The sequence below is a fragment of the Numenius arquata genome, chromosome 6 (assembly GCF_964106895.1).
Source record: "Numenius arquata chromosome 6, bNumArq3.hap1.1, whole genome shotgun sequence".
Classification (NCBI taxonomy): Eukaryota; Metazoa; Chordata; class Aves; order Charadriiformes; family Scolopacidae; genus Numenius; species Numenius arquata.
The window spans coordinates 2,740,336-2,767,767 of record NC_133581.1 but is presented as its reverse complement, the minus strand read 5'-3'; the positions used below and the strand labels follow the sequence as shown (position 1 = coordinate 2,767,767).

General features: G+C 41.0%; 1 protein-coding gene across 1 annotated transcript; it reads left to right on the top strand.

Annotated features, from left to right (window-relative positions):
- The first annotated feature begins 1,107 nt into the window (after window positions 1-1,107).
- Window positions 1,108-27,302, top strand: NAT10 (N-acetyltransferase 10). Its single transcript, XM_074149082.1, has 28 exons — window positions 1,108-2,472; window positions 3,706-3,797; window positions 4,452-4,623; window positions 4,922-5,044; window positions 5,819-5,880; window positions 6,439-6,553; window positions 7,923-8,030; window positions 8,865-8,998; window positions 9,383-9,476; window positions 9,852-9,950; window positions 10,526-10,662; window positions 11,179-11,303; window positions 11,605-11,755; window positions 12,236-12,332; window positions 13,077-13,193; window positions 14,092-14,193; window positions 14,301-14,375; window positions 14,957-15,073; window positions 15,258-15,391; window positions 17,477-17,525; window positions 18,169-18,262; window positions 18,356-18,466; window positions 19,542-19,714; window positions 21,253-21,372; window positions 22,496-22,594; window positions 22,994-23,067; window positions 25,584-25,667; window positions 26,839-27,302. Exons 1-28 carry the CDS (start codon window positions 2,122-2,124, stop codon window positions 26,930-26,932), a joined length of 3,303 nt encoding a protein of 1,100 aa, XP_074005183.1. The 5' UTR covers window positions 1,108-2,121; the 3' UTR covers window positions 26,933-27,302.
- Window positions 27,303-27,432: the final 130 nt, after the last annotated feature.

Sequence of the window (27,432 nt, the reverse complement as noted above, 5' to 3'; positions counted from 1 at the left end):
CGTTCCTGCAAGGTTTCAGACGCTGACTGGTGGTGAATTTTTGGTGTGGGATGGCAGAGCCTCTGATGAGAAACTTTTAATTTTCTAAACTGTTTGTCTAAGGGAAGAGGTGCTATTCCATTAACGGCTTTCTGAGGCTTTTTGAATATAATGCAATTGGAAATTATTTGTGGCTCTGTAGATCTAGCCTTAATGGAGGGAAGGAAATCTCTTTTCCGAAATCCACATCCTAAAGCCAGTTTGAGCGGCGCTTAAGAGAACGGTGTTAGGAAACTTCAGCCTAACTTGGCATATTGTTCTGAATTAAATTTATTGTTGTTAGCTCTTGCTGCAGTTATTAACCCATTAATTTTAAAAGCTAGGTTTTATTCCCGCTTTTTAGTGTTCATTAATCAGATGGGTGTAATTAGCTCAGTTTCAACTACGGTGGCCAATTTCTCCTTTCTATAAAATGTGCTCAGATACCCAATAGTGGATCTAAGAGTACACCTGAAATTCTGGTATCAAGATAAATTTTAGTAATTATGCATTAGACTTTTATTAAATGAAAATGTATTTCCTTTTTTGAAGCTATTAAATTTTAGAATAAATTTTAGTAATGCATCTAGCATATAAGTCTTCAGACTTACATTTTAGTTAATTGTCAGATTTACATTTTCTGATGGCCTTAAACATACCTGTATATATGTCTTGCAGTTCTTTGACTCAACATTTAAAATAAATTGGTCCATGGCTTATGTAAACACTTGAAAAATAAATCTATTTAAAATGTTTTATGTCCTTCCCTTTTAAGCAAATATTTCATACCTGTACCTTAAGGAATCGTCTTGCTACACTTCTGTTGCATCGGTGGTTTGGTCTCAATAATTGGGTTTACCTGGGTTCACCTCCTCAAAAACTACTGTTCTACAGCCTTTATGATTATTAATTCAATAGTTTTATCATATTTCTGCTTTATTTTCAAACTTACATATTTTATCCCAAAATACATCCAGTGCTATTAAACACATTTTTCCTACTATGTTACCTGGCTTAAATGCTTTGCTGTTCATATGTTCAAGTTCAAAACTTCTTTTTTTTTTTTCTTTTTTTTTTCTTTTTGGCAGTATTAAAAGCTAAGAATAAATCTATCTATGCAAATAGCTTGGCTCAACTTTGGTATTGAAAAGTTAATGTTAGGTTATTAGGAATAGTTTTGCTGTCAGTTTGAGGGTAAATTTTGTGTTTCTGAATTACTAGAATTTAAAGCAAGACAGATTGATAAATTGTTGTCCTGTTGTGGCTCCACAGTTGTGCATCTTGGGATTTTGTATAGAAGACTTTCAAGCAACTGTGGGTTTATTAAACAGTGGAGCTGAAATGTTACAAGCTGACTAGTTTTATTGAGAAGCAAGGCTCCTAAGGTTTCATGGCATTTCATAATTTAGTATCTGATAATGTATTCTAATGATTTGTTAGTTTTCTGTACTTGTGCTCAATACTGTGTATCCAAATGCCTGGTTTTTTTATCCCCCTCTCAACAGTACCCAAGGACACCCAGTGACATGGAGTGTAAAACACCAGTAGGTGGAAATGGAGCATCTTTATAAAATCATTAAGAGGCATGGTCTTGACTCCACCAGGCCTAGGTTCTGCAAGCAAGATCTACTCAGAACAAAGGCTTTTTAAAAAAATAAAATCGGTGTTGTCGTTGGGGTTTGGTTTATCCCCTCTTTACAGCCAGTTACCCCAAACTCGCTGAACTAAACCCAGACCAGGTGTGGAAATTCCTGGCCCCCCTCACTGGCCTGGGCTCAGTCTCTGGGCTTCTGAGAGTTGGGGTTATCTCCAGGTGTGAAATCATAATTCAGGATACATAGGTATATACTCCTCCTCGTTATTTAAGCGATTAACTTCCTCTTTCTTTGGTCCTTGGTGCTGCTGGTGGCAGGTGCTCCAGAAGGTCCTGGCTCCCCTCCACCTTCTCCTCAGGGCACAGCTACCTCCTCTCCGTGTCTCTGGAGGCCGAGGGCGTCGAGGCTCTGACCAAGGCGTGTTTCCTCAACTCCACTGCGACTTTCCCAAGTGGAAAAGTAGCTTAAATTCTGCTTTAAAAAATAAAATAAATAAATAAATAAAAAAATGCGTTTACGGCGCGCAGGCGAACGGCGGGGGCAGCCTCGGGGTCCTGCTGTGGTACGCGGCGCGCGCGCCCTGTCCCGCGCCGCTCCCACGTGGTGCGGCCGCGAGACGCCGGCCCTGTCGCTGCCGCCTGAGGGGGCGGCTCTCCTCAGGGCGGGCGGGCGGGGGGACGGGTCTCCCTGCGGCGGCTCTCCTCAGAGCGGCAGTCGGGTCTGGGGGACAAGGTCCCAGCGCCCCGCAGCCATGCAGCGCCGGAAAGTGGACAACCGCATTCGGGTGCTGATCGAGAATGGGGTGGCGGAGCGGCAGCGGGCCCTCTTCGTGGTGGTCGGAGACCGCGGCAAGGACCAGGTAAACCTCTCCCGGCGGGCAGAGGGACTCGCCCTTCCTGCGGGCCCTGTGTGTGTGTGCGCGCTGATTTTGAACCGAGCCTTTGAAGAAGGGCTGATCTGTAATCCCCCGGTGCCAGCTTTCTCCTCTGTAAAGTGCTAAAACCCTCACAGAATGAGGCAGAGCAATGGCGTGCCTCAGCGTGCCTGAGGTAACTCACCGCCAAGGAGGGTTAGAAACGGCTTGGGAGGCTTGTCCTTAAACATCTACTGTTTGAGAAGCTCATGAACATTAATTATAAGAGAGTACAGGCAAATCGGAATATTTCTTTTAAAACTGGGGCAAAAGACGTTTAATTTTCTGGCTATCAGGGGCTTCTTTCCTATCTCTGTTGTAAGATGTTACGGTTTTGCTCTCAAGCCGTGTTTTATGCACTGAGTCATCTCGCAGATGTCACCACACCAGAATTTGGACTGGACCTTCCTGGTAAAGTTGTATGGAAGAAATTAACCACTAAGCTTGTTTCTCTTCAGAGCCTCTGAAGTTTTTCGGCTGGAAAGGGGAAGAACAGCACGGCAAAACCGTAATATTTTAGGATAAGTCAGTTCACTTAGCTCAGGTTCCTGGGGAAAGTAAAATAAACTAGTTATAAAAAATCACGGAAAATAATGAGTTGATCAGGTGGCAGTAGAAGAAAGTTGTCGTTAATTTATTGCTAAAACAGACATGTGAGCTGTGGTGGGGTGTATCCTGGGTCTGGTTGCGTTCAGGATTTTCACTGATGAGTTGGATTCCAGAGCAGGAATTGTGCTTACCGAATGTGCCGGTGACATAGCGGTGAGGTGGGTTCCCAAACCCACTAGAGGATTCAAATTCAAAAGGAAATCCTGGTAAAATGTAGAAGTCTGAAATACATTGTGTGAAATTTACGAAGTGACAAATATTGGGATCTGTATTTAGCCTGGAATAATCTGTTTGTGCAGTTGTTAGCAGTTCTGCGAAAGGAGAGCACTAAGGAAGAAACAGTAGGAATAATTCGGTGTCTTCACTGTCACGTAGCCCTGGAGAAGGCACAGACAGACAGGTCTGTGTAAGAAGGAATGTAAACTTCACATCGTGTCAAGGGATCCTGCTGTTTTGCATTGGGTTGTTCAGTAGGAAACACAGCTGTAACATCAAGTATAGAGAAATATTCTGCTCTTTGATGTTAGCTCATGAGTACAGTTGTTGGTGAATATTTCTCTGTTTTGGCAGGTGGTTATACTTCATCACATGTTGTCTAAAGCAACCGTAAAGGCTAGACCCTCGGTCCTGTGGTGTTACAAAAAGGAGCTGGGCTTTAGCAGGTAAGATAACTCTTGTGTCTCATCCTACGGTTGCTACTCTGTGTGAAGCAAAAGGTCTGTGACTGGAGTGTGGGTTGCACGATTTGGTTGTAAGGAGAAACAGGATTCGTTCTTTGAGGAGCTAGAGGAAGTTTGGTCTTCCAGAACTAAAATTTGCCTTCCCTAACACAGTTGATATCTGCACTAGGTACTACTGGTATCTCTCTGTAGCTCTAACGCTAACTCTGCTGGTCTGGACCAGTCTCTCCCTCACCTTTTAAACCTCAAAAGGTCAAAACTTTAATTCCCCAGCTTTTTAGCCTCAGTAATACCAAGGACTGAATGCAGATTAAGCATTAGAATTCCTTCATTTTGAAAAAGCATTTAAAATTTTGATTCTTAGATTTATGTGCATACTTACAGTCTGCACGCAAAGTCAGGAAGGAAGGGTTACCCGAAACCGCATGATTCCAACCGAGCGGTTTGATGCAAAACCAGCTGGTTCTGTGTGATATCCACCACTTTGGGCTGAAGGCACATGGGAACATGTTGCGAAAGCAGCAATTGTGATCCAAGATTTTTTTCCTTGGAGGCTGATCTCACTTGAACATTGGCCTGAATGCACTTTTCTCAAACGTTTTTCCAAGAAAATTTCTGTATAATTTTGTTCTCCAGCCACCGGAAGAAAAGGATGAGACAACTACAGAAGAAGATTAAAAGTGGAACTTTAAACATAAAGGATGATGATCCTTTTGAGTTATTTATAGCAGCCACAAACATTCGCTACTGCTATTACAATGAAACTCATAAGATTCTTGGTAACACTTTCGGCATGTGTGTACTTCAGGTAAGGAGTTAAACTTTTGACTTAAGAAGGACATTGCGCTAGTATCGATTGCGTTCAGTTTAAATGCTGCAGGAATAGTATTTGTCTGTTATTTCAATTATGGTGGCCTTATGTATCTTTTACAAGCTTTGTGAGGGTGAGATAGCCTTGTTGGTAAAATTTTAATGGGACATTAGTTAATGTAAATGTTAAGCATGAATTAAACTTTGAGAAATAATATTTTTAGGATTCCTCTTACATGGTCTCCTAGTTGCACTGATGAACTCAAGGAAACTTTGAAGTTTTCTTTATTTCCTAGGATTTTGAAGCCTTGACTCCAAACCTGCTAGCTAGAACTGTTGAAACAGTAGAAGGTGGTGGAATTGTGGTGATTCTCCTGAGAACTATGAACTCACTGAAGCAGCTGTATACAATGACCATGGTATGTTCAACGTAATGTGTCTGTTTTATATAAGCAGGTACATTGTGGTGATGCTAAGTAGTTATTTTTTGCTTTCGATAACGGCTATGATCTTCCTTCCGTCATCTTTCCTGAACCTTCATTCATCTGTGATTGAATGTGTCTTACGCTTAGGCAGTTCTGCCAACTTGTGTCTTGAAAAGCTGCTGGGTTACAAGAAAGAAACACCTGTCATTCACAAACGTAACTGTTCCTTTGTTTTACAAAAGTTTTGGAAAGTATTTATGCTATCTGCCCATATAACAGAAAATTAAGCAAAAAATAAGCCTTTTGAGTGTTTTGTGACCTGTTGCTAGGTGAGATCAGCTTCGCTACTACTGTGTATTTCTATATATGACCTATTTACATTGAGTATACTTACCCCTAGACCAAAAACTGTTTCCATTAGTAGTAATACCAGTAGGTGAATTAAAGTGTTAGACTATTTTTTCTTAGCGTCCCTGAGGTGTTTGAAATGTTGTGTACCTTGAAGAATTGACCTTTAAGTCAGGCAAGAATAAGTAAGACCACTGTGAAAACTATTGGTGGGAAAAGTACATTTTTTAACAAGTATTTGGAAAACGTGGACGTTTTACAACGAACAGAAAATCAGAATCCTGTCTGGCATGCAGTGTTGATGGAAAGGGAGGCTGTAATCCACGAGAGTGGAAAAGGAGATGGATTGCCCCATGAGTAACAATCTTGTAAATGTCACTGTTGCTGCTGCTCCTTCTCCTGATTGACTTTTTGTTTCAGGATGTACACTCTCGATATAGAACAGAGGCGCACCAGGATGTGGTAGGACGGTTTAATGAGAGGTAAGTTATTAAGAGTGTAGAGGATCTAGGCTGTATGCCCAAGAAGAGCATCTGGAACAATGTCATGTATTCATATTAGGAAAGCATCCTGTAGGTTTGCATTGGAATAGGGCTTCTTGAGTGAAGTTTTCATGCACTGTTGTGGAAATGAATACAGTTTGTTGTTGGAGGAATTGTATACAAAATTCTGGCATATGTTACAAGGGATATGCAAATAGGGCCAAATTTGTAAACTTTTCTGAGTCCCTTTTTGAAGCATTCTGTGGAAACGCATGCTCCAGATGCACAGAAATTCAGATACTTACTGCACTGCTGTAAAACATAAAACTGCTTAGTGTGGAGTATTCTCTGTGGTTTCATAAGTGTCTTGTAAAGGTATTTTCTCTGCTTTTGTTGTTTAGAATAAGCAGCTCTTATTGAGTGAGTGAGCCTTAGCTCTAGTCATAGGAAAATTGCAGAATTTGTTCTTTAGCATGCAGGTAGTTATATGATGTCAGAAATTAGAATGCAATTGTGTCGCTAATGTTTTTACTGAGTTGTCTTTGCTTGGCTTCTCAGGTTCATTCTGTCTCTGGCCTCATGCAAGAATTGCATGGTGATTGATGATCAGCTGAATATCCTGCCCATCTCCAGTCACATTGCAAACATCACACCAGTTCCACCACAGTCGCAGGTCAGTGAGCAACATCAGCTGCTTTTCCTTGGGAGAAATCGGTCTGAGTTTACCACGGTGTGTTTAAGATTTAAAAAAAAAAGGAAGTGTTCCTTTCACCCTAATTCATATCAAATAATTGTCTTGCAGACAGGAATTAGAATGTTCTGCAAAAATTACACCTGGTATAGGTGAAGTATGGGAAGCTGTAGTGCTTTTCCTCCATGGTTTTTTTTCTGTCACAGCTTTTTTTTTGTGCTTGCCTGTCCTTATTGATTTTACTGTATTGCTGTTTAACCTAGCAAGGTGGAGCTTAATTGCTGTGGTTGCTGTTTGAGAAGTACGTAGAGAGATTTAAAGCTGATGGACAGTTGGAATGAGAGAAATAAAAAAATCTTTTGAGGGTTGGAGGGTGGGCAACTGCTTTGGAAATGAGCCTATTACAAGCTCAGGAGACACCTGGTGGCTGGAAGCTGTGGTAGTTGTTTCAGTTTCTGAGTTTGCATGCCGCATCTCGAGAAACTTCACTTGTTCACTGAATACAAGCCAGACATAAAGCTCACACTGTTAGAAATGTATCCTTTTATCACTTTTCGTTGTAGGCTAAAGTAAAATGGAACTAGTTTTAAATAGAACTCTTTAAGTTCTTGAACTGTTTTGTTTGGCCTAAGAAATGCCAACATAGGTTATGTCAGAGATGGTAAAAACATTTTAACAGAGTGTTATTTTAAAAAAAAAACCCAAACAAACAAAATCCTCCTTAGCATTATAACAACATTGATAGCAGCACAAATGCTTACCTGTTGGATGGATAGACTGATGCTTTTGGAATTTTAAGTGACAATTAGGAAAATCAGAATTAATTTCTATTTAAAATCGATTCCTTTTGTGTCCAAGTTTGTTTGGCTTTCACAATCTTGATATTAGTTTGAAAACTGATCTATTGCTGCTTAGTAGTTTTTCCCCCTACATGGCAGTATGTACACCTTGTATGACAGGTATAACAAAGATCATAAAATTTTGGAATAGCCTAAAGACTGAAAAATGAATTAAGTTCTTCAGAAAATTTGTCAATGGTCTCTTCTTCCTAGCAATGCCATTCTCCAGTTACTATGTACTGAAAAATCCTTTCCTTTTTTCCTCCAAGCTTGGGGAAGCCAGGATACCCACATCTTGTGTAACCATTCTCCTGAAAATGCATTAAAATTGAAGTGTTAAACCTCTGTCCATTTAAATTTTTCTGGTTTTAGGGAGTATCTTCAATATGTGGTAGCATTTCCTTTCAGATGTTTTTCTGTGCCTGATAAAAGGTATCAGAATACATCACAAAGGTATAATTGTGCTGAACTGTCCTTTACTAATCCTGTTATGGTAAATCCTGTGCTTATAGGAAGATCGCCTCCAGCCACAGGACCTGGAGCTGAAAGAACTGAAGGAGAGCTTGCAGGATACTCAGCCTGTCGGAGTTTTGGTGGACGGCTGTAAAACCCTGGATCAGGTTGGTGTGGTGTTTGAATTTGAGATGCTCTGTGCTTAGGTACTGATGTTTGTGTCTTATCTTGCGTGTAATCACATCTGAGTGTGAGCACTGATGGGTGTGATCTTAGAGAATTTTCTTGAGAAACCAATTTGACATGGTAGCTCAATGACAGTATCAGTGGTTTTCTTCATGAAGTTGAAAATAAGTGGAAGGGCTCGAGTGGAGACAGGAAGCTGGTCTGGAGAAGTCCACATTAAAAAAGATGATAAGTCTAAGGGTTTGAAATAAGGAGGAAAGTTAACCTGAAGTTTCTGCTCAGTTTAGTTCTGAATAGAAGTTGAAAATCCATATCATGTTTTAATACACCCTTATTCCTTTTTTTACTCCAATTTGAGAATCGCTGATTAGTGCAAATTGAGACTCTACTGCAATTGTCTTTCCTGCTTCAGAGGGTCCACTGAGATGTTGCAGGCCAGCCTGGTGGCTCCCAGAGCAGTGCACTGCTTAAGCCCTTTCATAGTAGGCTTCCTCACTGCCAAGATATGTTCATCTTCCACCCCTGAGTCTGTTCCCATCTCGCTGAACATACTCTGTGGTCACTGGCATGGAGGTAGTAATTGAGAATTGCTCTGTGTTTTGACCTGAATAATTTCGAGAACTCAGTGGGTCAAGATTACCACTTCTTGCACATTATTTGCCTGGGTTTTAATGTTAGCTCTCCCGTCTTGTCTTTCTCTTCCTTCTTCCTGTTCTATGAATGAAGACATGTACTAGTGGTAAGTCTAAGTAATGCTGAAAGCAATTTAAATGCAGCTGATTTTTGTCTTCCTTTTTTTTTTTTCTGAATATCAGGCAAAAGCAGTCTTAAAATTTATTGAAGCCATTTCTGAGAAGACTCTACGGAGCACTGTGGCATTAACAGCAGCCAGAGGACGTGGTAAATCTGCTGCTTTAGGACTGGCTATTGCTGGAGCAGTAGCGTTTGGGTGAGTGATCCCCCCCATCTCCCAGGCTTTATTTGTATCCATGAGTTTTAAAAAAAAAAAAAAAGATGAAAGGATCTGAATATATTTGTAATTTCCAGTCCTGCATCCTTCCTTTTTATTATTCTTGTATCTTTTGATTGCTGCATACCTGCATAAACTGATACTCAAATTATTCTATTTTGTAGTAATGAGAAAACCTCAGTCTTTAAAAATCAAAATAATCACACAGATAATAATAAAGTGAGATAAGTGTCTAAAGGAATCTGCTGTGTTTTGGTTATTAGGTAAAATCAACACCTCATATAAAGAAAATATTCTACTTAGTATGTATATGTAAAATCTGTTAGAAAAAGAGTTAAACTCTTTTTTTATTTTTCTGTGCAGTTACTCCAATATCTTTGTCACATCTCCAAGCCCTGATAACCTTCACACTCTCTTTGAGTTCATATTTAAAGGCTTTGATGCGCTGCAGTATCAGGTAAGGAGAGCAGACTGTATTTTCCAATACTTTCACAGGGTTCCTGTTTAGGAGGGGGTTTGCATCTCATTTGTGATTTTTTTCTTTAGCTACCTGCTTTTGCCACTACCAGCCCTTTCAATAATGTTTTGCAAAAGTCGGTCATAGTACAGTAATGTTTCCTTCTCTATTTTAAACTTGGGAAAATCAGTTTCTTTGTGAAATAGGTTTTAATATAAGTAAATAATTTCTCAGTTCTCCGGCCTCTGAAGCTTTCGTTATAAGAGTTTTTAACTAGAATCTGAAACAACAGTGAACTTATTTTGGTGATAATGGTAAATGATATTTTTCTTAGATCTTGGTTTGTTCATACTGTTTAACAGTGTTTTCTTTCAGGAACATCTGGATTATGAGATAGTCCAGTCTTTAAATCCAGAGTTTAACAAGGCTGTTGTCAGAGTGAATGTGTTCAAGGAGCACAGACAAACCATTCAGGTAACTGGCCTCTTTTCCACTCTGGCCTTTCCGCTTTTTCTTTATGACTGTTGGCTTTACTGATGCTGTAGTTGTTCTGTAGTTGATTTTAAGCGTGTTCATTTTATGTGATGTGTAGCTGTCCTGATTGATTTTGCTTTAAGGCAGACCTTTTTATTCCAATGAGTGACTTTCACAAAATATCTTCTTTCTATGAGTAACAAATAGATTTTCTATGAGATTACAAAGCTCCCTTGGTAATTACTGGAGGGTTTCTTCTTGAAACAAAAGCAAAAAGTGAAAGAAACAGTGAAGGAAGAGCATATGTTTCTGGTGATTAGATTTCCTTTCTTTTCATGATCTCTGCAGATAAATTTGTGTGGAAATGTGCAAACGAGATGTGCGACCCAGTCCTCGTTAGGATAACATGAACCCTCTCCCAACTGTTTGTTTTCACGTCTCAGTCTCTTGCTTGATGGTCCTAGAGAACAGGGACAACAAACAGCTTTTCAGGGCTCCAGCTTTGCCAACTCTGACATTTCCCTGATTCCTAGACAAGCAGTTGTTTACAATGATTGTGTCGTCGTTCCTTGCAGTACATACATCCTGCTGATTCTGTGAAACTGGGGCAAGCTGAACTTGTTGTGATTGATGAAGCTGCTGCCATTCCTCTGCCCCTGGTGAAAAACCTGCTAGGCCCTTACCTTGTTTTCATGGCTTCTACAATCAACGGGTAAGGCTTGAGCAGCAACTGTCTACCAGGAAAAGCAGTTGTGCAAGTGGACTCTTTCTTATCTACAGTACTTTTTTAATTACACACTATGATATCAGGTCATGCTAATTCTTGATCTGTCATGGTACTGCTCCTTAAAATAACCAAGAGTCAGTACTTGAACTGGCTGCTTTCCTTTGGTTCCACTGTGGATTCATTAAGTGTTTGACTTGCACCTTTTCTGGTCTGCTACAAGGAGCAAATACATAAACAGGATTCTGCAGTCTGTTAGGAGAGAGGGAAGAGTGACATCTTCCTTCCAATATGGTGAGACTAAGACAGTGACAGGGTAGGCTGCCCTGTCCTAAATACGCAAGAACATTAAAAGGCAGTGTTTCTCACAGATGGTTAGGGTCCTCAGAGGCCTCAGAATGACATTTAGCTCTAGATGACAGCCTGCTTCTGTGCTGGAGCTTCCCCATGGCTCAGGATTGCTGTTTGATTATTTGTTTCAGACTTTTGTCTTCTGCTTTTCAGGTATGAGGGTACCGGTCGATCACTATCGCTGAAGCTCATTCAGCAGCTCCGTCAACAGAGTGCACAAACCCAAGTCACCATGACAGCAGAGAACAAATCTACAGCTACAGCTAAACTGGCCTCAGGTATTCCATGTGTTCTGGACTGGTGTATAACCGTGATCTCCAGTGCTGCTGACTGGCAAGCTGTGTCAGTATCCCATGTGTCCATGTACCTTGTAGCTGTAGGAAAGTGATGATCTGGCAAAAGGAAGGAACTCTTCTGTTTTTTCCCCATGATTTTCAAATATAAAGGCTTTTAATGGGTGAAAGCGATGCAAGTAATGATTTTCTAATCTCCTGGGAGCCCTTCAAAGGACACTGATCCCATTGCATTCTTTGTTAGCTGTAATGTCCAACACTGTTCTTCTCTGAAATCTGTTTGCAGCTCGTACATTGCATGAAGTCTCCCTCCATGAGTCAATCAGATATGCCCCTGGTGACCCCGTTGAAAAGTGGCTAAATGATCTACTGTGTTTGGACTGTCTCAGCATCACCAGAATTATCTCTGGCTGCCCGCTGCCAGAAACCTGTGACCTGTATCCTTCCTCAAATATTGTGCTCTGGTCAAAATACATTGCTTTAGGTGAAGGAGGATTTTTCAAGCTGATGAATAGTGGATTCTCCAGTCAACTTAATAACCTCAGCACATGATCTTTTGGCAAAAGTGTATTAAAGACCACACTTCTGGAGTTTAGCTCTTACTACTGCCTTGTAAGACCGGTCGTGTGTGTTACCAGGACATTACCAAACTTCAGTTTTATTGCAGAGACAATCCTAAGGAAGGGTTGAATGAGGGAAAGTTCTTTTTGGAGTTATAAAAGGTTGAGCTTTACAGATTAAGGGTGAGAAAGCTATGAACGCTGCCCAAACTCATTCATTCTTGTAGATAGAGTTGTAGGGTCTAAGAACACAAACCAGCTTGTAGCCCAAAGCTTTATTGAAAAAAATACTCCTAAACCAACGAGGAACTTTTTCTTTGTTTCCAAGGAGGTTGTTTCCTTGACCCCTGTGTTAAGATACTACGTAAATAGAGACACACTTTTTTGTTACCACAGAGCATCGGAAGTTTTTCTGCAGAGACTGATGGCCCTCTATGTGGCTTCACACTACAAGGTAAAGCTTGTGCTACTTCTATCAAAATTTCAGCTAGGAATTCTGTGGAGGGAGCAATGCTTGTTATTACAGTCGAATTGGCCTAATTGAGGTTTCTGAACAGCTTTTGGTACTTCTTGTATACAGATCTGTATTCTCCTTTCTCTGAGAAGATCTCTGCCTTGGTCTTGGCTGAATGTACTGGATTTACAGTTATCTGGAATATTTGTGTCTTGAGAAATTCTGGACACTAAATTCTAGATGAGCCCACGAGCTTGTCAGAATAGTATCGGTTCCTCTTTTGCAGTTCTCTTTACTATATTCTGGCAACCTCAAGTTAACCAAAAGGGTAGTACCATTGTACTATTGAAAAGAGTAATAATTCATCCCACAGTTTCAAGACCATGGGTGACTAGTAAATGTGAGTAGTGAAGTCTATAAGTATTGAATAGTAGAAATCCGACACTTAAAAAAAAATTGAAGGTTTTGTGGATTAAGAGATAAGTGGCTATATAAAAATAGAAAGTTCAGTTCCATACATATTAGAGCAAGAGATTTCACTTGGGAAGAAACAGGTGCTGTCTGGTAGTGTAACAGCCATGAACTGGCCTGTGAGCTTCTTCATCCATCGGTATTGTCCTAGTTTCTTAATAGCCCTAAATTCAGAAAATGGAGGGTTCTTCAGAAGACAGCTACTAACATTACAGTGGACTTTGAAGCTCTTCTCATGGAATAATCCAACTTTCTGATATCTTTACCCTCTAGAACTCGCCCAATGACCTCCAGATGCTCTCTGATGCACCTGCCCATCATCTTTTTTGCCTTTTGCCCCCTGTTCCACCTACCCAGAACTCATTACCGGAAGTACTTGCTGTGGTTCAGGTAAGAGAGCAGCACGTATCTATGAAGTACTCTGCTGTGAGGCAGTCATCAGTGTGCTATGACAGCAGTGTACTATCTAGGAGTAGATGGTAACTTAGGGCTGTGGTTTTGTGTGTTACAACGGTGTATTAGGGCTGTTTTTCCCCCTCCACTTTCTTTCATTAACACTAATTGCCATATAAGTACATGGTGATGCTGATCCTTTCACAGTCTCCACAATGTGTTTGTGCTGAGAAACCTTCTGAGGAGTTGAACTACTGCTTCAAGAGATGGCTTTGTCCTCCCATTTCGACTTCCTGCAAGGAGGGTTGGTTCACTGGTTCACTCTGCTTGTCCCATGTTTCTAGCGTTCTTTTTATTTGCAGTAGAACTGCAAAAATGCAGCCTCCTCAGATGTATGTGCTTAGAGATGTAGAAATATTTCAGCCCTTGACTGTTGGGTATCTGACTTTATTTTTCCTTCCTTAAGAACACAGATTCTTAATTATCTGTGTTCAACGCAGCTAGTTAAATCTGCTGTTTCTTAAAAGAAAAAGCCCCATTTACATGAAAAATATATGACATTTAAAGAGAAATATGGGTGGGACAAGCCTTTATGGTGCTGTTGATGGGCTACAGAAAATGTATAGAGCACTTTCTGTGCTTTTAATCTCTTCAGGCTTCTGTTGCACCGTAGTGTAATGCCTGCTGCCTCAGCTGTACCTGCCTGGCCCACTGGTGAGCTTTTTGGGCAAGGCTTTTAGGGGCAGGGCCTGTTTGTTCATCGTGTTGCAGAGCAGGGATCACATACTGCGTAATGGACTCGGCAACTGACTATAAATTTTGCTTCTGCTGTAGCGGAGTCATTTGGGTGTATCTGCTTTTTTCTCCATTAATGGTCTTTTACCTTTTCTGGCAGGTATGCATGGAGGGAGAGATCTCTCGCCAGTCTATCATGAACAGCCTTTCCAGGGGAAAGAAAGCTTCTGGTGATCTTATTCCCTGGACCATTTCAGAGCAGGTGAATAATTTGGCTGCATACTCACACCCAAGATGTATTTCAGCACTGTTTCTTATTTCCAGAGTACACATCTGTGTTCTTTAAATTGACTTTTGTCTCCTGTGCAGTTCCAAGATCCGGACTTTGGGGGGCTCTCTGGTGGACGTATTGTTCGTATTGCAGTTCATCCGGATTATCAGGGGGTAAAGTATTTTGGAACCCAGCTACCGTGACTAGTCAGCAGTGGAACCACGAGAATGACTGTACAGGCAGAATTCAAGAACAGGGCAAACACTTCAATTGCTCCAGTTTTCAGCATTTTAAGCTTGGGGACTGAGCCAGCGGCAGTAACAGAGTGAAGTCAGATGCAACAGCAGGCTGGGGGACATTGTTTTCCCCCTGGGTGGGTAGCAAACCAGTGCTCCTGTCGTTACTAGGCAGCTTTGTAGCATAACCAGCATCCCAAGCAGCAGTATACAATCAAGTGATACTTAGTATGAGATTGCCAAATGTTCATGCTGGTATTTTCTGGGTGCCAGAGTTAAACACCAAGAACTATTACAAGTCCTGAACTGCCAGCTGGGCTCTCATTGTGATTTTGGACATCCAGGTTCTGTGGTGACCTTTATGGAGTGCTGTTTAGCAAAGAAAATGCAATTTTGCAGTGACTGAGTGATCTCTGCACCGATGGTTGTTAATAGGTTTGTAAGGGGAGAATGTTGTTGCCCTGTCTTAAAAACTAGATACATCTTTTTGCTTATAGTGTATTGTACCTACTCCACAGATGGGCTACGGCAGCAGAGCTCTGACTTTACTGCAGATGTACTATGAAGGCAAATTTCCATGTTTGGATGAAAAAACAATTCAAAAACCAAAAGAAATTGCAACTGTGAGCAGTGAGGTATGGAGCTCAGTGCATTTCTTGTATTTTCTGCTGTGCTAAGCTGTTTCGTTTTTCACTGTTAAGTCTCAATAATGATTTCTCTGTTTAAGGAGGAAACACATTTTTTTAATACACAATAAGAGTTTTAATTTGCAGATTTCTGTTAGCATTGCTACTAACTCATTCCCACTTTCTCTTTCAGACTGTTAGTTTATTAGAAGAGGTTGTGACACCTCGGAAGGACTTGCCTCCTTTACTTCTCAAACTGAGCGAGAGACAAGCCGAAAACCTGGACTATCTCGGGGTATCTTATGGCCTAACACCAAGATTACTCAAGTGAGACATTATTCTGTTTTCTAGTTACATCCAGTGCAAAGATATAACTACATAAATTATGTATATTAAAATAATAGATACTATATATAATACATAAAAATAATACAATGTATATAGATACAGATACAGATATTTTAGCCCTTGGACATTCTCTTTATCTCTGTGTGCTTCACTTGGTTTGTAAAACTGTGACAGGTCTGAGCCCACTTCTCCTGTAAGAGCTTTTCTTGATCTACAGTAGGGCTGATCCTAAGTGCATCCTTCAGGGTGGTTTTTCCTCAGACTCCTTCTGAGGGAAAACCTATTCCGTTCTTCGTTGTCTCTGTGACCCTTCTAAACAGTTAACCAGCTTTAATTGCTCAGTTTTTACAGGCTAGAGAAGAACAGCCTGTAATAAGTAGGGAGAAGTTAAATACTACTTCCTTGACCTGGAGAAGCTTGAGCTGCTGCTGATCTTTAAGGTCCCTTCCAACTCTAACCATTCTATGATTCTCTGACTTCAAAGCCAGTTGTTAGTTCCCCGACTAATGTCAATGGTTTTCACCAGCAACTGCAGCTGCTACTTGCTTTTCTTACCATGAAGGAACTGAGTTGCTCCATCAGTAAAACTTTAATAATTTTTCTGAAGTTTTATCTCCACTTTACAACATAGTTTTATATAAAAATGTACCATTTCAGAATAGAATAGAATAGAACAAAATATTTCAGTTGGAAGGAACTTACAATGATATTTAGTCCAGCTGCCTGACCAATTCAGTTATTTTATAATAACTGTTAGCTTTTTTAGTATTATCAAATTCTATAAAATATCTAGGTTCCTGAGACTTTCTCAGCCATAGTGTGGCAAGTGATGAATCCACAGTTTGGGATACAGTTTCAAAATAATGCAGAATTCTTCCTGTTGCTTGCCTAAACAGTCATTTATTACTTAAAACCTTGGTTTGTTGCTGGCCTACCCCCACTTACAGAGGCCTTAGGGTGCTGTACAAGCACGTGAGGTGAGACTGAGTTGAGGGGAAGAAGAGTGAGCGATGGAGACCAGTTTGTGGCTGACCCAGTCAGAACAGTGTTAGACAGCTACACGCACTTTATAGCATTTCTGACAGAGACTGTAGCCTGTTCTGTTCCGCGGCAAACATGCTGCAAAATTCATGCCAAAACGTGATGGTGGATTGTTTAGCTGCGCGGGAGAGCATCAGAACTGAATGGTTATTGTGAAATAAGCTTAATCTTTGCAAATTATCAAGCCAGTGGTTCAGATGTCTGTCTTTATTTGAACGATCCCTCTTTGGCAGCCTTTTAGCTGCGGTGGGGTAGATAAAAAAAAAGGATGAGTACTGTGATGGGGGACACTGGGGTGCACGTGTGGGACTTCCTGCTGAAATTTTGTAACATCCTGCACAGCTGATGAGTAGCCATCCCATGGCCTGTGGAGATAGGTTGCCGGTGACAGTTGCTCTGGGGCCTGGCTTCTTTCTTTTGTCTGGGATGCCATATGTTTGGTCTCAGCAGGTCTTTTTGTACTAGTCCTCGTTTTACTCGGCAAAATGAAATTGTAGGATCAGTTTATAACTAAGATATGAGAAGGAACATGAGAACGGAAAGGGATGTCGGCAGGATTTTGCTGATCAGTCTGGGATTCTCTCTGGCCCACAAGTGATTATTTGAAACCTGGGAGTTGCCAGGGAAAATGATTATTCATTGGAAAAGAGCAGAGTCTCTGAAATAAACTGAAAATCCTCCAGGGTATCCCTTAGGAGTCTGTGATGCTTTAAAGGAGGTCCTGGAAGCATGTCAAATACATATATCAAACTCTTGTATCACATCCCTCAGTCTTTCAAAGTTTGTTCATTTTTTAATATGACAGTCATCATTTTTCACTCCTCTAGGTTAGAACCCAATCAGTTTGCTGTTACTACTTTCTGTCAGTGTTCATTTTCACTACATGGTGTGGTGTCTTACAGACTTTTGCCTAATTTTCAAGTTGTTCTTGTACAGCAAATAGATTGCATTTAACCACAAGTATTATTGTAGAATCAACAGCTCCGTAGTTCTCAGTGTGTTTTCTCTTTTCCCTTTCCCCAGGTTTTGGAAACGTGCTGGATTTGTGCCAGTTTATCTAAGGCAGACACCAGTAAGTAGCAAACTGTTTCTGAATGAAATCCAGCCCTATTGAAATCACTGGGCATCTTTCCATTAGCTTCTGTGAGATGGGATTTGGGCAGGAAAGTTTTCCGAGACTACATTTTGGGTTTGTTTTATATTTGGTTTTGTTCTTTGTGTCTATAGTTAGCTAAAGGCGTAAAGTTTTAGCGTTGTGAATGTGATCTTCTAATTAGTTTGCACTTAAAAATTAGAGCAAAGGTGCAGCTGTTGAGGGTTATTAATGTGGTCATTGGTAAAATATGCAAGTGGTCCTTGAACTGACTGTTCTCATTTTTCAAGGTGTTTACAGAAAGTAGCACTAACAGTTTCAGTACTTTTGGAGAGAATCATTTGTGCCATGTCTCTGCATTTTTCTTTTGTTTTTTCTGGCTCTTGAGCTGTACCTGAAATTTGCAATACTGGTGACTGCTGGTTACCTCAAGAAGCCAAAAATCCCTCAGCACTGGGATTTACCAAATTGTGGAAGTTCATAGGTTTTACAGTAGGTAGTGGTGATCAGCAGCAGTTGATACATGAGTTGTTGTTGATGTAGAAGACTTTTGCCTTCTTCAATTGAGCACAGAGTGCAAAAGCTTCTTGGGGATGATGGGAAATAATATCTTATCTATTAGAATGACCTGACTGGTGAGCATTCGTGCATCATGCTGAAGATGCTGAACGAAGAGGACACTGAACAAGAGCCTTGGCTTACTGCCTTCTGGAAAGGTAACTTTGATTTTGCTAACGCTGGGGGAATCTTCTGGGTTATTTATTCTAGAGGTGCACAGGAATCATTTATTTTATCATCTTGTCCTACAGATTTTAGGAGGCGGTTCCTTTCTCTGCTCTCCTACCAGTTCAGCACGTTCTCTCCCTCGTTGGCATTGAATATTTTACAGAACAAAAATATCAAACAGCAGCCACAACCACGTGAGTGCCCTGGTTCGCAGCGTTCAGTTAGATTGCAGTTTAAACTCTATGTATATGTTTTTCAGAGTTCTCAAATTCATTCGTTATATAATCTCTCTGTTGTAAATTGCCCTGATTGCTCTTGGTTTGTTTCTGTGTTTTGTTACTATTACCAGAAAAATGCTTGTATTTCTAAGTAAAAGCTAAGAGGACGTTTTCTGCCACTGAAAATGGGTAGTGGTGGGTTTTTTGGTGCGGGTTTTTTTTTTTTTTTCCTGCTTTTTTGATCAAAGACTTAACTCAAAATTAAAGGGCTTTTGACTATAACAGCTAAATGCATGACAAAACATGGATGGATACTGACACCTGCCAAATCCAGTATGGAATTAAAAGGGAAGCCTCGAATAGCAAGGGTCAGTAGGCAGAGCAGCTTGCTTAGGATCTTAGGATGAACGTTGTCATTAGAAATTTGGAAACTGGAATGTGATGTCTTTCAAAGAGAGAGGCTTTAGTTCAGCTGCATGTTATTGGGCTCAGTGCAGCACTTGTTGGGGGAAACACACAAGCAGTATAAAAAAAGGGGCCAGACAAGACAATTCTAACAGTCACTTCTGGCTTAAAAGCAAATTGCTGTTTTCTCAATATGCCTAACAGAGAGGAGTCTTCAAGAACTTGGTAGTTTGTGTCGTGGGGATTTTAAGTATCTGTCTTGGTGAAAGAGTTTTTGGGGCTGCTACAAGCGAACAAAGCTCTTTAACAGCAAAACCAGTGTAAGATACTTAAAGACCGTGCAACCTGTGTGTCTCAGCCTTCACTGTTTTCAGTTTCTCTGGCATCTTTAAGTTGATATGCTGGTCTGTTTTGACAGTTGCCATGTTTTTCATACGGATGTATGTCTGAAAAAAACTTGGAATAACCAAGTCTGAATAGCAGTACTATACCTAGTATGTTGAATTCTGAAGTGTGTTGGGAAGTGAACGTGTGGGGTAGCAGTTGGCCTTTACTCAGATATGAGACGGAACATGTTAAATACTGCGATCCTGGATAGCTTTGAAGACCAGTCTTGACATTGTTGTCTTTTTATTGTACCCATCAGCCATCAGCCGTGCTGAATTAGAATCGCTTTTCATCCCGTATGACCTGAAGAGGTTAGAGATGTACTCTCGCAACATGGTGGACTATCATCTCATCATGGATATGGTACCTACCATCGCCAGGATGTTTTTTCTCAACCAGATGGGTGATATCTCTCTCTCTGCTGCGCAGTCGGTATGTATCGCTGTCAGAACAGGCCATGCTTCACCTCTCTTTGTATATATATTTGGAATAGTTTCCTGTTTCATGTCATCTTTAAAAAAAGACTTTGCTTCAGTTAATTGCTCCTTTTGTAGACCTCTTCATGATTTCTCCTGCTTGTAGTGTTCTTCCACCTTTAGTGTTCGCTTTGAATAAAATTCGTAACACGGTGTAAACTTTGGCTTAAAAACCCCTCAAAATCCTCTGGCTCTTGAACTGTACTTCAGGAGAAAGGTGTTCATCTGTACTAAGGTGCCTGCCATCTACAGAATAATTTAGGGGTATTCCCGTTCAGCTCATACCAGAGAAGCCTTGTGTAGGGAGTGTAGAGGGTATTATGGATTTGTATTTAGAATCATAGAATCATAGAATTGTCTAGGTTGGAAGAGACCCTTGGGATCATCAAGTCCAACCATCTACCCTACACTACAAAGTTCTCCCCTATACCATATCCCCCAACACCACATCTAAACGTCTCTTAAACACATCCAGGGATGGTGACTCAACCACCTCCCTGGGCAGCCTGTTCCAATGCCCGACCACTCTTTCTGTGAAAAATTCTTTCCTGATGTTCAGTCTAAACCTACCCTGTTGGAGCTTGAAGCCATTCCCTCTTGTTCTGTCATTAGTTACCTGTGCGAAGAGACCAGCACCAACCTCTCTACAGTGTCCTTTCAAGTAGTTGTAGAGAGTGATGAGGTCTCCCCTCAGCCTCCTCTTCCTCATACTAAACAGTCCCAGCTCCTTCAACCGCTCTTCATAGGATTTGTTTTCCAGGCCCTTCCCCAGCTTCGTTGCCCTCCTCTGCACTCGCTCCAGCACCTCCATATCTCTCTTGGATTGAGGTGCCCAAAACTGGACACAATACTTTAGGTGTGGCCTCACCAGTGCCGAGTACAGGGGCACAATCACCTCCCGACTTCTGCTGGTCACGCTATTTCTAATACAAGCCAGGGTGCCGTTGGCTTTCTTGGCCACCTGGGCACACTGCTGGCTCATATTCAGCCACTTGTCAGTTAGAACCCCCAGGTCTCTCTTCCAGGCAGCTTTCCAACCACACTTCCCCAAGCCTCTAGTGCTGCTCGGGGTTATTGGGGCCCAAGTGCAGAACCTGGCACTTGCCCTTGTTGAAACTCATACCATTGATTTTGGCCCAATGATCCAATCTATCTAGGTCTCTCTGTAGAGCTTCCCTATCCTCCTGGGAATCAACAATCCTACTTAACTTGGTGTCATCTGCGAACTTGCTGATGATATACCCTATGTCCTTGTCGAGATCATCAATAAAGACGTTAAACAGAAATGGTCCTAACACTGAGCCCTGAGGCACACCACTTGTGACCGGCCGCCAGCTGGATTTAAATCCATTGAGCACCACTCTTTGGGACCTTCCAGTCAGCCATTGCTTGACCCAGCGGATCGTATGCTCATCCAGGCCGTGTGAAGCCAGTTTTTCCACGAGAAATTTGCTCCAAAAGCCTTTGTAACTGAAATCCGTGTCATTTCCTCAGGCCCTTTTTCTAGGGATTGGCCTACAGCATAAATCTCTGGACCAACTGGAGAAGGAGGTGGAACTGCCCAGCTCTCAGTTGATGGGCCTCTTCAACAGAATCATCCGCAAAGTAGTTCAGGTAATAGTGACGTGACAAGCTTTGTCCGGGTTGTATCAGACCGAAGTGTGATTCCAGTGCTGAGCCTGGCACTATCAGAAAGGTGAATCACTGAGTCACAGAATGCTATGGGGTTGGAAGGGACCTCTGGAGATCATCTAGTCCAACCCCCCTGCCAGAGCAGGTTCACCTGGTGCGGGTTGCACAGGAAAAAGCAGGTTGCACAGGAAATCAGAATCAGAACTGCGTGTCTTTAACATGTCCCAAATAACTGTAGACTTCTTTGTGAGATGGGGAAATCCCAGTGGAAAAAGCTGGTATTTATGGCAACGATTTATATAGCGTTTTCCCTGATAAGAGTGTTTATTTTATGGGTTTAAATGTCAAAATGTCCTGTCCAAAATGCTGAGCACAACCCGTGTTGGCAGCTGAGCCCGAGCCTTTTGTTTATGATTATTCACTGCGTTGGTGGCATCTCAACTTTTCTGGAAAAAAACTTTTTCCAATCTCATTTAGAGGTAGACTTGAAGTCCAGTGAAATTATTGGAAAGGTTTGGATCTGGCTTTTTTTTTTTTTCTCTGTAATGCCTGTGATAAAGTGAATAACGTGATGAGTTATCAAATGGTGAGACAGAGAGAATGCTTCCCAACTGCTTGCTGAGTCTGGGGCCACTAGTTCTCAAGGATCGGGATACGGTACCAGAGCTTCTGCAGTCGGGCATAGGTTGTTCATTGGAGAGGTGATTTGCTCAACATAACACCCTTATAATTAGCTTGAAGAAAATAACATACGAAAAAAAAAATGCAGCTTTTAGCTGCCAGTGTTAATCAAATGATGCTTTATTAATGAATTGTCTTATAAACTACAAGTTGTCTACATTTATGCGAGTGACACTGAGTGCTGACTGATTTTAGTTTTATACTTTCTATAAAAGCTGTGTATAATTCTGCCTTTGGGAAGCAGCCTTGAGCTTTTTACTTCAGTGTGATGGAGTGTGTGCATCAGAAATAAACAACTGCCTGATAATATTGTCAAGGTTAGAAGAGTTTCATGGGAACAGACAGCATTTCTTATTTATTTTAAAGCAATAACCTAGAAGAAATATCAGGGAGTCTTACATGTGTTGGCTTATTTCATTTACAGTTGTTCAACACAGTCCAGGAAAAAGCTGTGGAGGAGCAGATGGTGGCAACAAAGGATATTGTAATGGAGCCAACGCTGAAATCTTTAAATGACGATTTGGTAATTACAAACTTTCTTCTTCATACATATGTAAACACTTCATGGGGTTCCCTTGGGTGTAGAAGCCTTGTAATCTACATTTTCTTGGATGGAAAGAATTCCACGTCAGGTCTGTCACTTGATGGTAGTTAAAACCTGACAGCTTTGTGTTAAATGCTTCTAGTCATGCTTTGTTAATCTGCAGTATAGATTTTTGCAGAGCCTACTGAGATATTCTTGGAGTTATATGCATACAAATAACACACAAATGCAATTGTATAAGAGAGATGCTTTTCAGGATCATCTGGTATTTGTTGTAGGGAATGTACTTCTCTTTCAGTGGGAAAGGTGTTTTCCTTGCATTACACGGTCATTGTTGCATTTAGAACTTAATGCATCCGTTGTGCTGTCCTGTTGTAGGAAGAAGCTGCAAAGGAATTCCAAGAGAAACACAAGCAAGAAGTGGGGAAGCTGAAGGAAATGGACCTTACACAGTAAGAATTTATCTGTATGAGTCTCAAATGCAGTTTTCCCCTGATAGCTGTTCGAATGCCAGGTCAGTAGCGCGTCTTGCTGAGACTTGTGCACAAGGCTGCAGTTGCAGTATCACAATCTCAAACCATCAATAAATGGGAAATAACGGTGGGTGTTTTCCACAGTGTGCAGGTAAGATAAGCATGTGCTGCTACCCTAACGAAAACTTTGGGTGTTGCGTGTCTGACAGCCAATAACTTAGTCTTAGTCTTTGTTGCAGCTGCTTTGTTTCACACTCAAAACATTCTTTCCAGTATGAATTAAATTCAGTAACAACTGCTGTTCAAGGGCATTCACCTGTTTCCCTCAGCACCCAAATTCATTGCCAGAGAAGTGTGTCATACTCCCAAGCGTGCACTCACCGACTTCCCTTCTTCTGCTGGTATTTTGAACAAAAAGCAGGAGGTTGTGAGTTGGCAGATGACAGCAGATCAGCAGTGAGATCTGCCTGTCCATGGAACTGTAGAACTGAGTTGTTAACAGTACTAGAAACAGGAGATGTGCTGTGAATGGGAATGCTGGGTCAGTTCTCAGCTCTGTCCCAGTGCCTCTGATGTGAGCTTGAGTGCATTCTTTTTACTTCTGTTCTCTTTTGTCACTTAAATGCTAAATTATTCATGGCAGTAGCTCTTACTATGTGTCAGTCTGGATCCTGGCTGTGTACCATATCTATATTACACATATATAAGTTATACAGTTCTATAATATAGAGTAATAAAACAAGCTGCCTGGCTGTCGACTGTTTCTAATTTTATAGTTCCCCGTGCTTCTAGGAATAGTCATTGGTTTTCTCAAACCAGGATACCTGGCTCCTGTTGTCTGCTCTCCAGCTTAGCTGTGTGTGCAGCTCAAGTGAAAATAGTAGCTGGCTAATTTTAATATTCTCTTCTTTAACCAAAAAAAACCCCACAACTATCAAAAACCCAAACCAACAGAAAAATAACAACCAACCAGATCTTTCACTAACTACAATGAGCGCAGATGCCTTTTAACTGCTGTAGAGATGGGCAATTTGTTAGGATGCTGAGTTGCTGAACCAGCAGTTTACTTGAAGTGTCAGCAGATGTCTCTTTTTCTGGACCGACAGGAGTTACGCATGACACTGGTTCTTTCCTCCTCCCACTTTTTGTCTTATAAATCCTGTTTACTAAACTGACATCCCAGAAAAGTTGTCTGTTTTGGCTCTAGATTAATCTCTGTTAAATCTAAGAAAAGGAATAAAAGCTTCCTTGAATCTTTGATTGTGTGGTTTGAAGGAAGGACAAAAAATGGATGTGATTTGAAGTGACTTGCAAGTCAATCACAAGAGGAAAACAATGTAACTAGAATTTTTTAAAAGTTTTAATTCCGATTTTTAGAGTTGATAGTGTTACATGTCTGTTTGTCATTTTGGACCAATGTCCCCTTTTTTTTTTTCACCCAGAAATAGATTTCTGTTCTCCTCCATGAGGAAAGAGAGACAAAAATCTATTATTTTAAACACTTTTCAATACAGGTTATAGAACACTAATAGAAGAGAAAGAGCTGTTTGATTTGAAAAGGCTTTGTCTAGTATTGTTCAGCCTTGTATGAACAAAGGCTACGCTATTCTAAATCGCTAAGAATATGAGATGGAGAGCGACCACTCAATTTTGCTACATGACTGCTTTGCCTAGTTAAATTCACATGTAATTGCCAGGGTACTTGAACAACCAGACAAGGGGCACAGAACATGAGCTTATTCGAATAGCAATTGTTGTCCTAATTTCTCTTTTCAAAAGAAAGCTGCATGTCTTCAGTTTTTCCTGGGCTGATGCAGAAAATCTGTATTATTCAAGCTTACTGCTGGTCTCAGACCAGCTGCTAATTCAGCTGACTTTCTGTTATAAGCCATTATTTTTTGCGTTCTCTTCCTTTACCACCACAGCCATCCTTCTCCTCTTTTTTGGAGGGAGAAAAATTAAAAAAAGCCCTCAGGCTTTTATAAAGAAATCTATATAGTGAGTATAGATCTGATTGTGGTTGTCAGGCTTAAAGTGATTGAAGGTCTATCTTTTAAGAAATCTAGTGGGCAAAGTAGAGGTATACACAGCTGCTATGGGAAGTATAACCTTTGTGGCCTAAGTTTTTGCTTTTGCACCAGCTGTTCTGTACTCAGCACTCTGCTTTTCCATGAGAGGCTTTCACAGAACAGGTTTGTGATGTTTAAAACAGGGGCTCCTGAGAGAACTTTGTTCGACGCTGACCAGCTTTGGATGGGGACAATTGTTGGTCGCTATTGTCCTACTTTGGGCTGAGTCTGCTGACAGAGTCGTGACAAGCCATTGTATCCCTTTGCCAGTAGAGTTTTTTGTGGGTTTCCAAATACTGATTTCATTGGGTGCTGACGCCATGGCTTTGTTTGTAGAATAGTGTGTGTCTGACAATTTAATCACCTTATTTTTTTTACTTTGTGCTAGCAATTTTACTTGGATTTTCCTTTACCTTTTTCACTTAGATACATTATCCGGGGTGACGACGAAGAATGGAATGAGGTGCTGAGCAAAGCAGGACAGAACGCTTCCGTCGTCAGTTTGAAAAGGTTAAGGAAGTTGAAATAATCCACAGAGGTTTCTCTGCTCTTTCCTGCTGGCTTTATTATAGCGTTTGTCAAAAGAGTGAAGCTGAAGTGCTAAATGCAGATAAAATGAATTTAGCTTCCTTGATAGATTCTCAGTTTTCCTGGAGAAATTGGGGTGTGAGCACCTGAGAGCTCTGCTGGGCACTCAGTGGTTCCTCTGATGGTGAGACTGCTGCCCTGAATTCTGTGTTGCTCTAGAGTATAGTCCTGTCTTCATGTAATTTAGTTGCTTATTGGATCTTTTTTCTGTTGACATGGTTAAGTCTTGATTCTGATCGTGCACAGGAGTTGGTACTGTTTCTCTCTTGGGTCACTTTTAAAGAAAGAACCCATTCCACACAACTGTCACATTTGCTTTGGGAGCCACCATTGGTTGGGAGCCTATGATATTCCCATTGGAGATAGTGCAAATTAGGGGAAAAAGAGTTCTTTCAAATGTGAGCTTAAGCCTGCAAAATATTGAGCCTGCATTTCTGCAATTCCTTCCTTTTCATCCATCTTTATTCTTCTACCTTGCCCAGCACAGTCTTTCCTCATCTTTTCCTTGGGGATTTATAGTTGAGACTTGCCTGCTTGCTTATTTCCCCTTCCTGGGGACGCCGGCAGCTGAAGTAATTATGTGATCTCTATTCCACCCGTTATATATTCACGTTTTTTCTCATGAATGCTGGAAGCTGTGAGTTTCCAGAAGCCTCACAGGAATGAGAGAGTCTTGTCAGTGCTTGTAAAGATTGGAGCTCTGTCATGTTTGCTCTAGTCAGAATCCAGTGAAGGAACAAAATTGTATACTTAAAACTGTCAGTGGTAATATTTTTTCTAGGTACTCTGAATTCCAGATGCCCTATATGAATCACCTTTAGGACACATAACGTAAAGTCTTGATAAACAATGACAAGAGCTGAAAATCAAGATCTTACGGGATTCAAATTGGATTAGAGCATCTGAAGACGCTAGAAAATCTAGGTCATACTCTTGTTCGTGCTTTCTCTAGCACCAGTTTAAATGACCCAAGAAATTGGAAGTATTTTCTCCATTTCTATGTAGACCCTCGCCCCACTTTTACAACAAAACTTTCCCCAGCTGGATGAGAATCAAGTGTATTTTTAACAGATATTTTGTTCCTGTTTCCCAGTGAGAAGAAGAGAAAATTAGAAACAGCAAGAGGACCCAAGCAACAGAAGAAATTTAAGAAGACTAAAGATATAAAGCAGAAGTGGAAGAAATGACTTTAAAGCCAATCAGTGAACTTGAATTAACAAGTGACGGGTCTGTACTTAAGAAGTACTATTCTCCTTTAAATCAAGAGACTTTCTTTTGGGGGGTGAGAGCTGGAGGGAAGGAAAAGCCTTGGAGGCATTTTTAAAGTGTTTGCGTTACGGGAAGTGCAGTGACACTGCCAGGAGACAGTCTGTGAAGATTTTTTATGAAGTGTGACTGCAGAGCTTGAGCGAGGCACCGTGCAACACACTGGGATGTTATGGGGGTGCTTTAGCAGCCACAGAGTTTCCATTCCAAGAGGGTAGATCAATCTGTAAACTTTCCCGCATCGTAATGGTTGGTGTCTTTATTAAAGAAAGAGTTTGGACAACAAAGGGTAGAACTGTGTTAGGCTTTGGTATGTGATTCTGCCTTTTAGCATTGCAGCACGTGTTGATATCTGCAGCTGCTGGCTCAGTAGTTCTGCCACTCCTTTGTAGAGGGAGTTTTCGGTGTGAACGACAACTGA

Excerpts from the sequence above, each read along its gene's own strand:
- NAT10 (XM_074149082.1), top strand. The coding sequence starts at position 2,122 with ATGCGTTTACGGCGCGCAGGCGAACGGCGGGGGCAGCCTCGGGGTCCT. Across the intron at positions 4,624-4,921 it reads TCGGCATGTGTGTACTTCAG|GATTTTGAAGCCTTGACTCC; the intron begins GTAAGGAGTTAA and ends TTTATTTCCTAG. Across the intron at positions 23,068-25,583 it reads AAGGAAATGGACCTTACACA|ATACATTATCCGGGGTGACG; the intron begins GTAAGAATTTAT and ends TTTTTCACTTAG.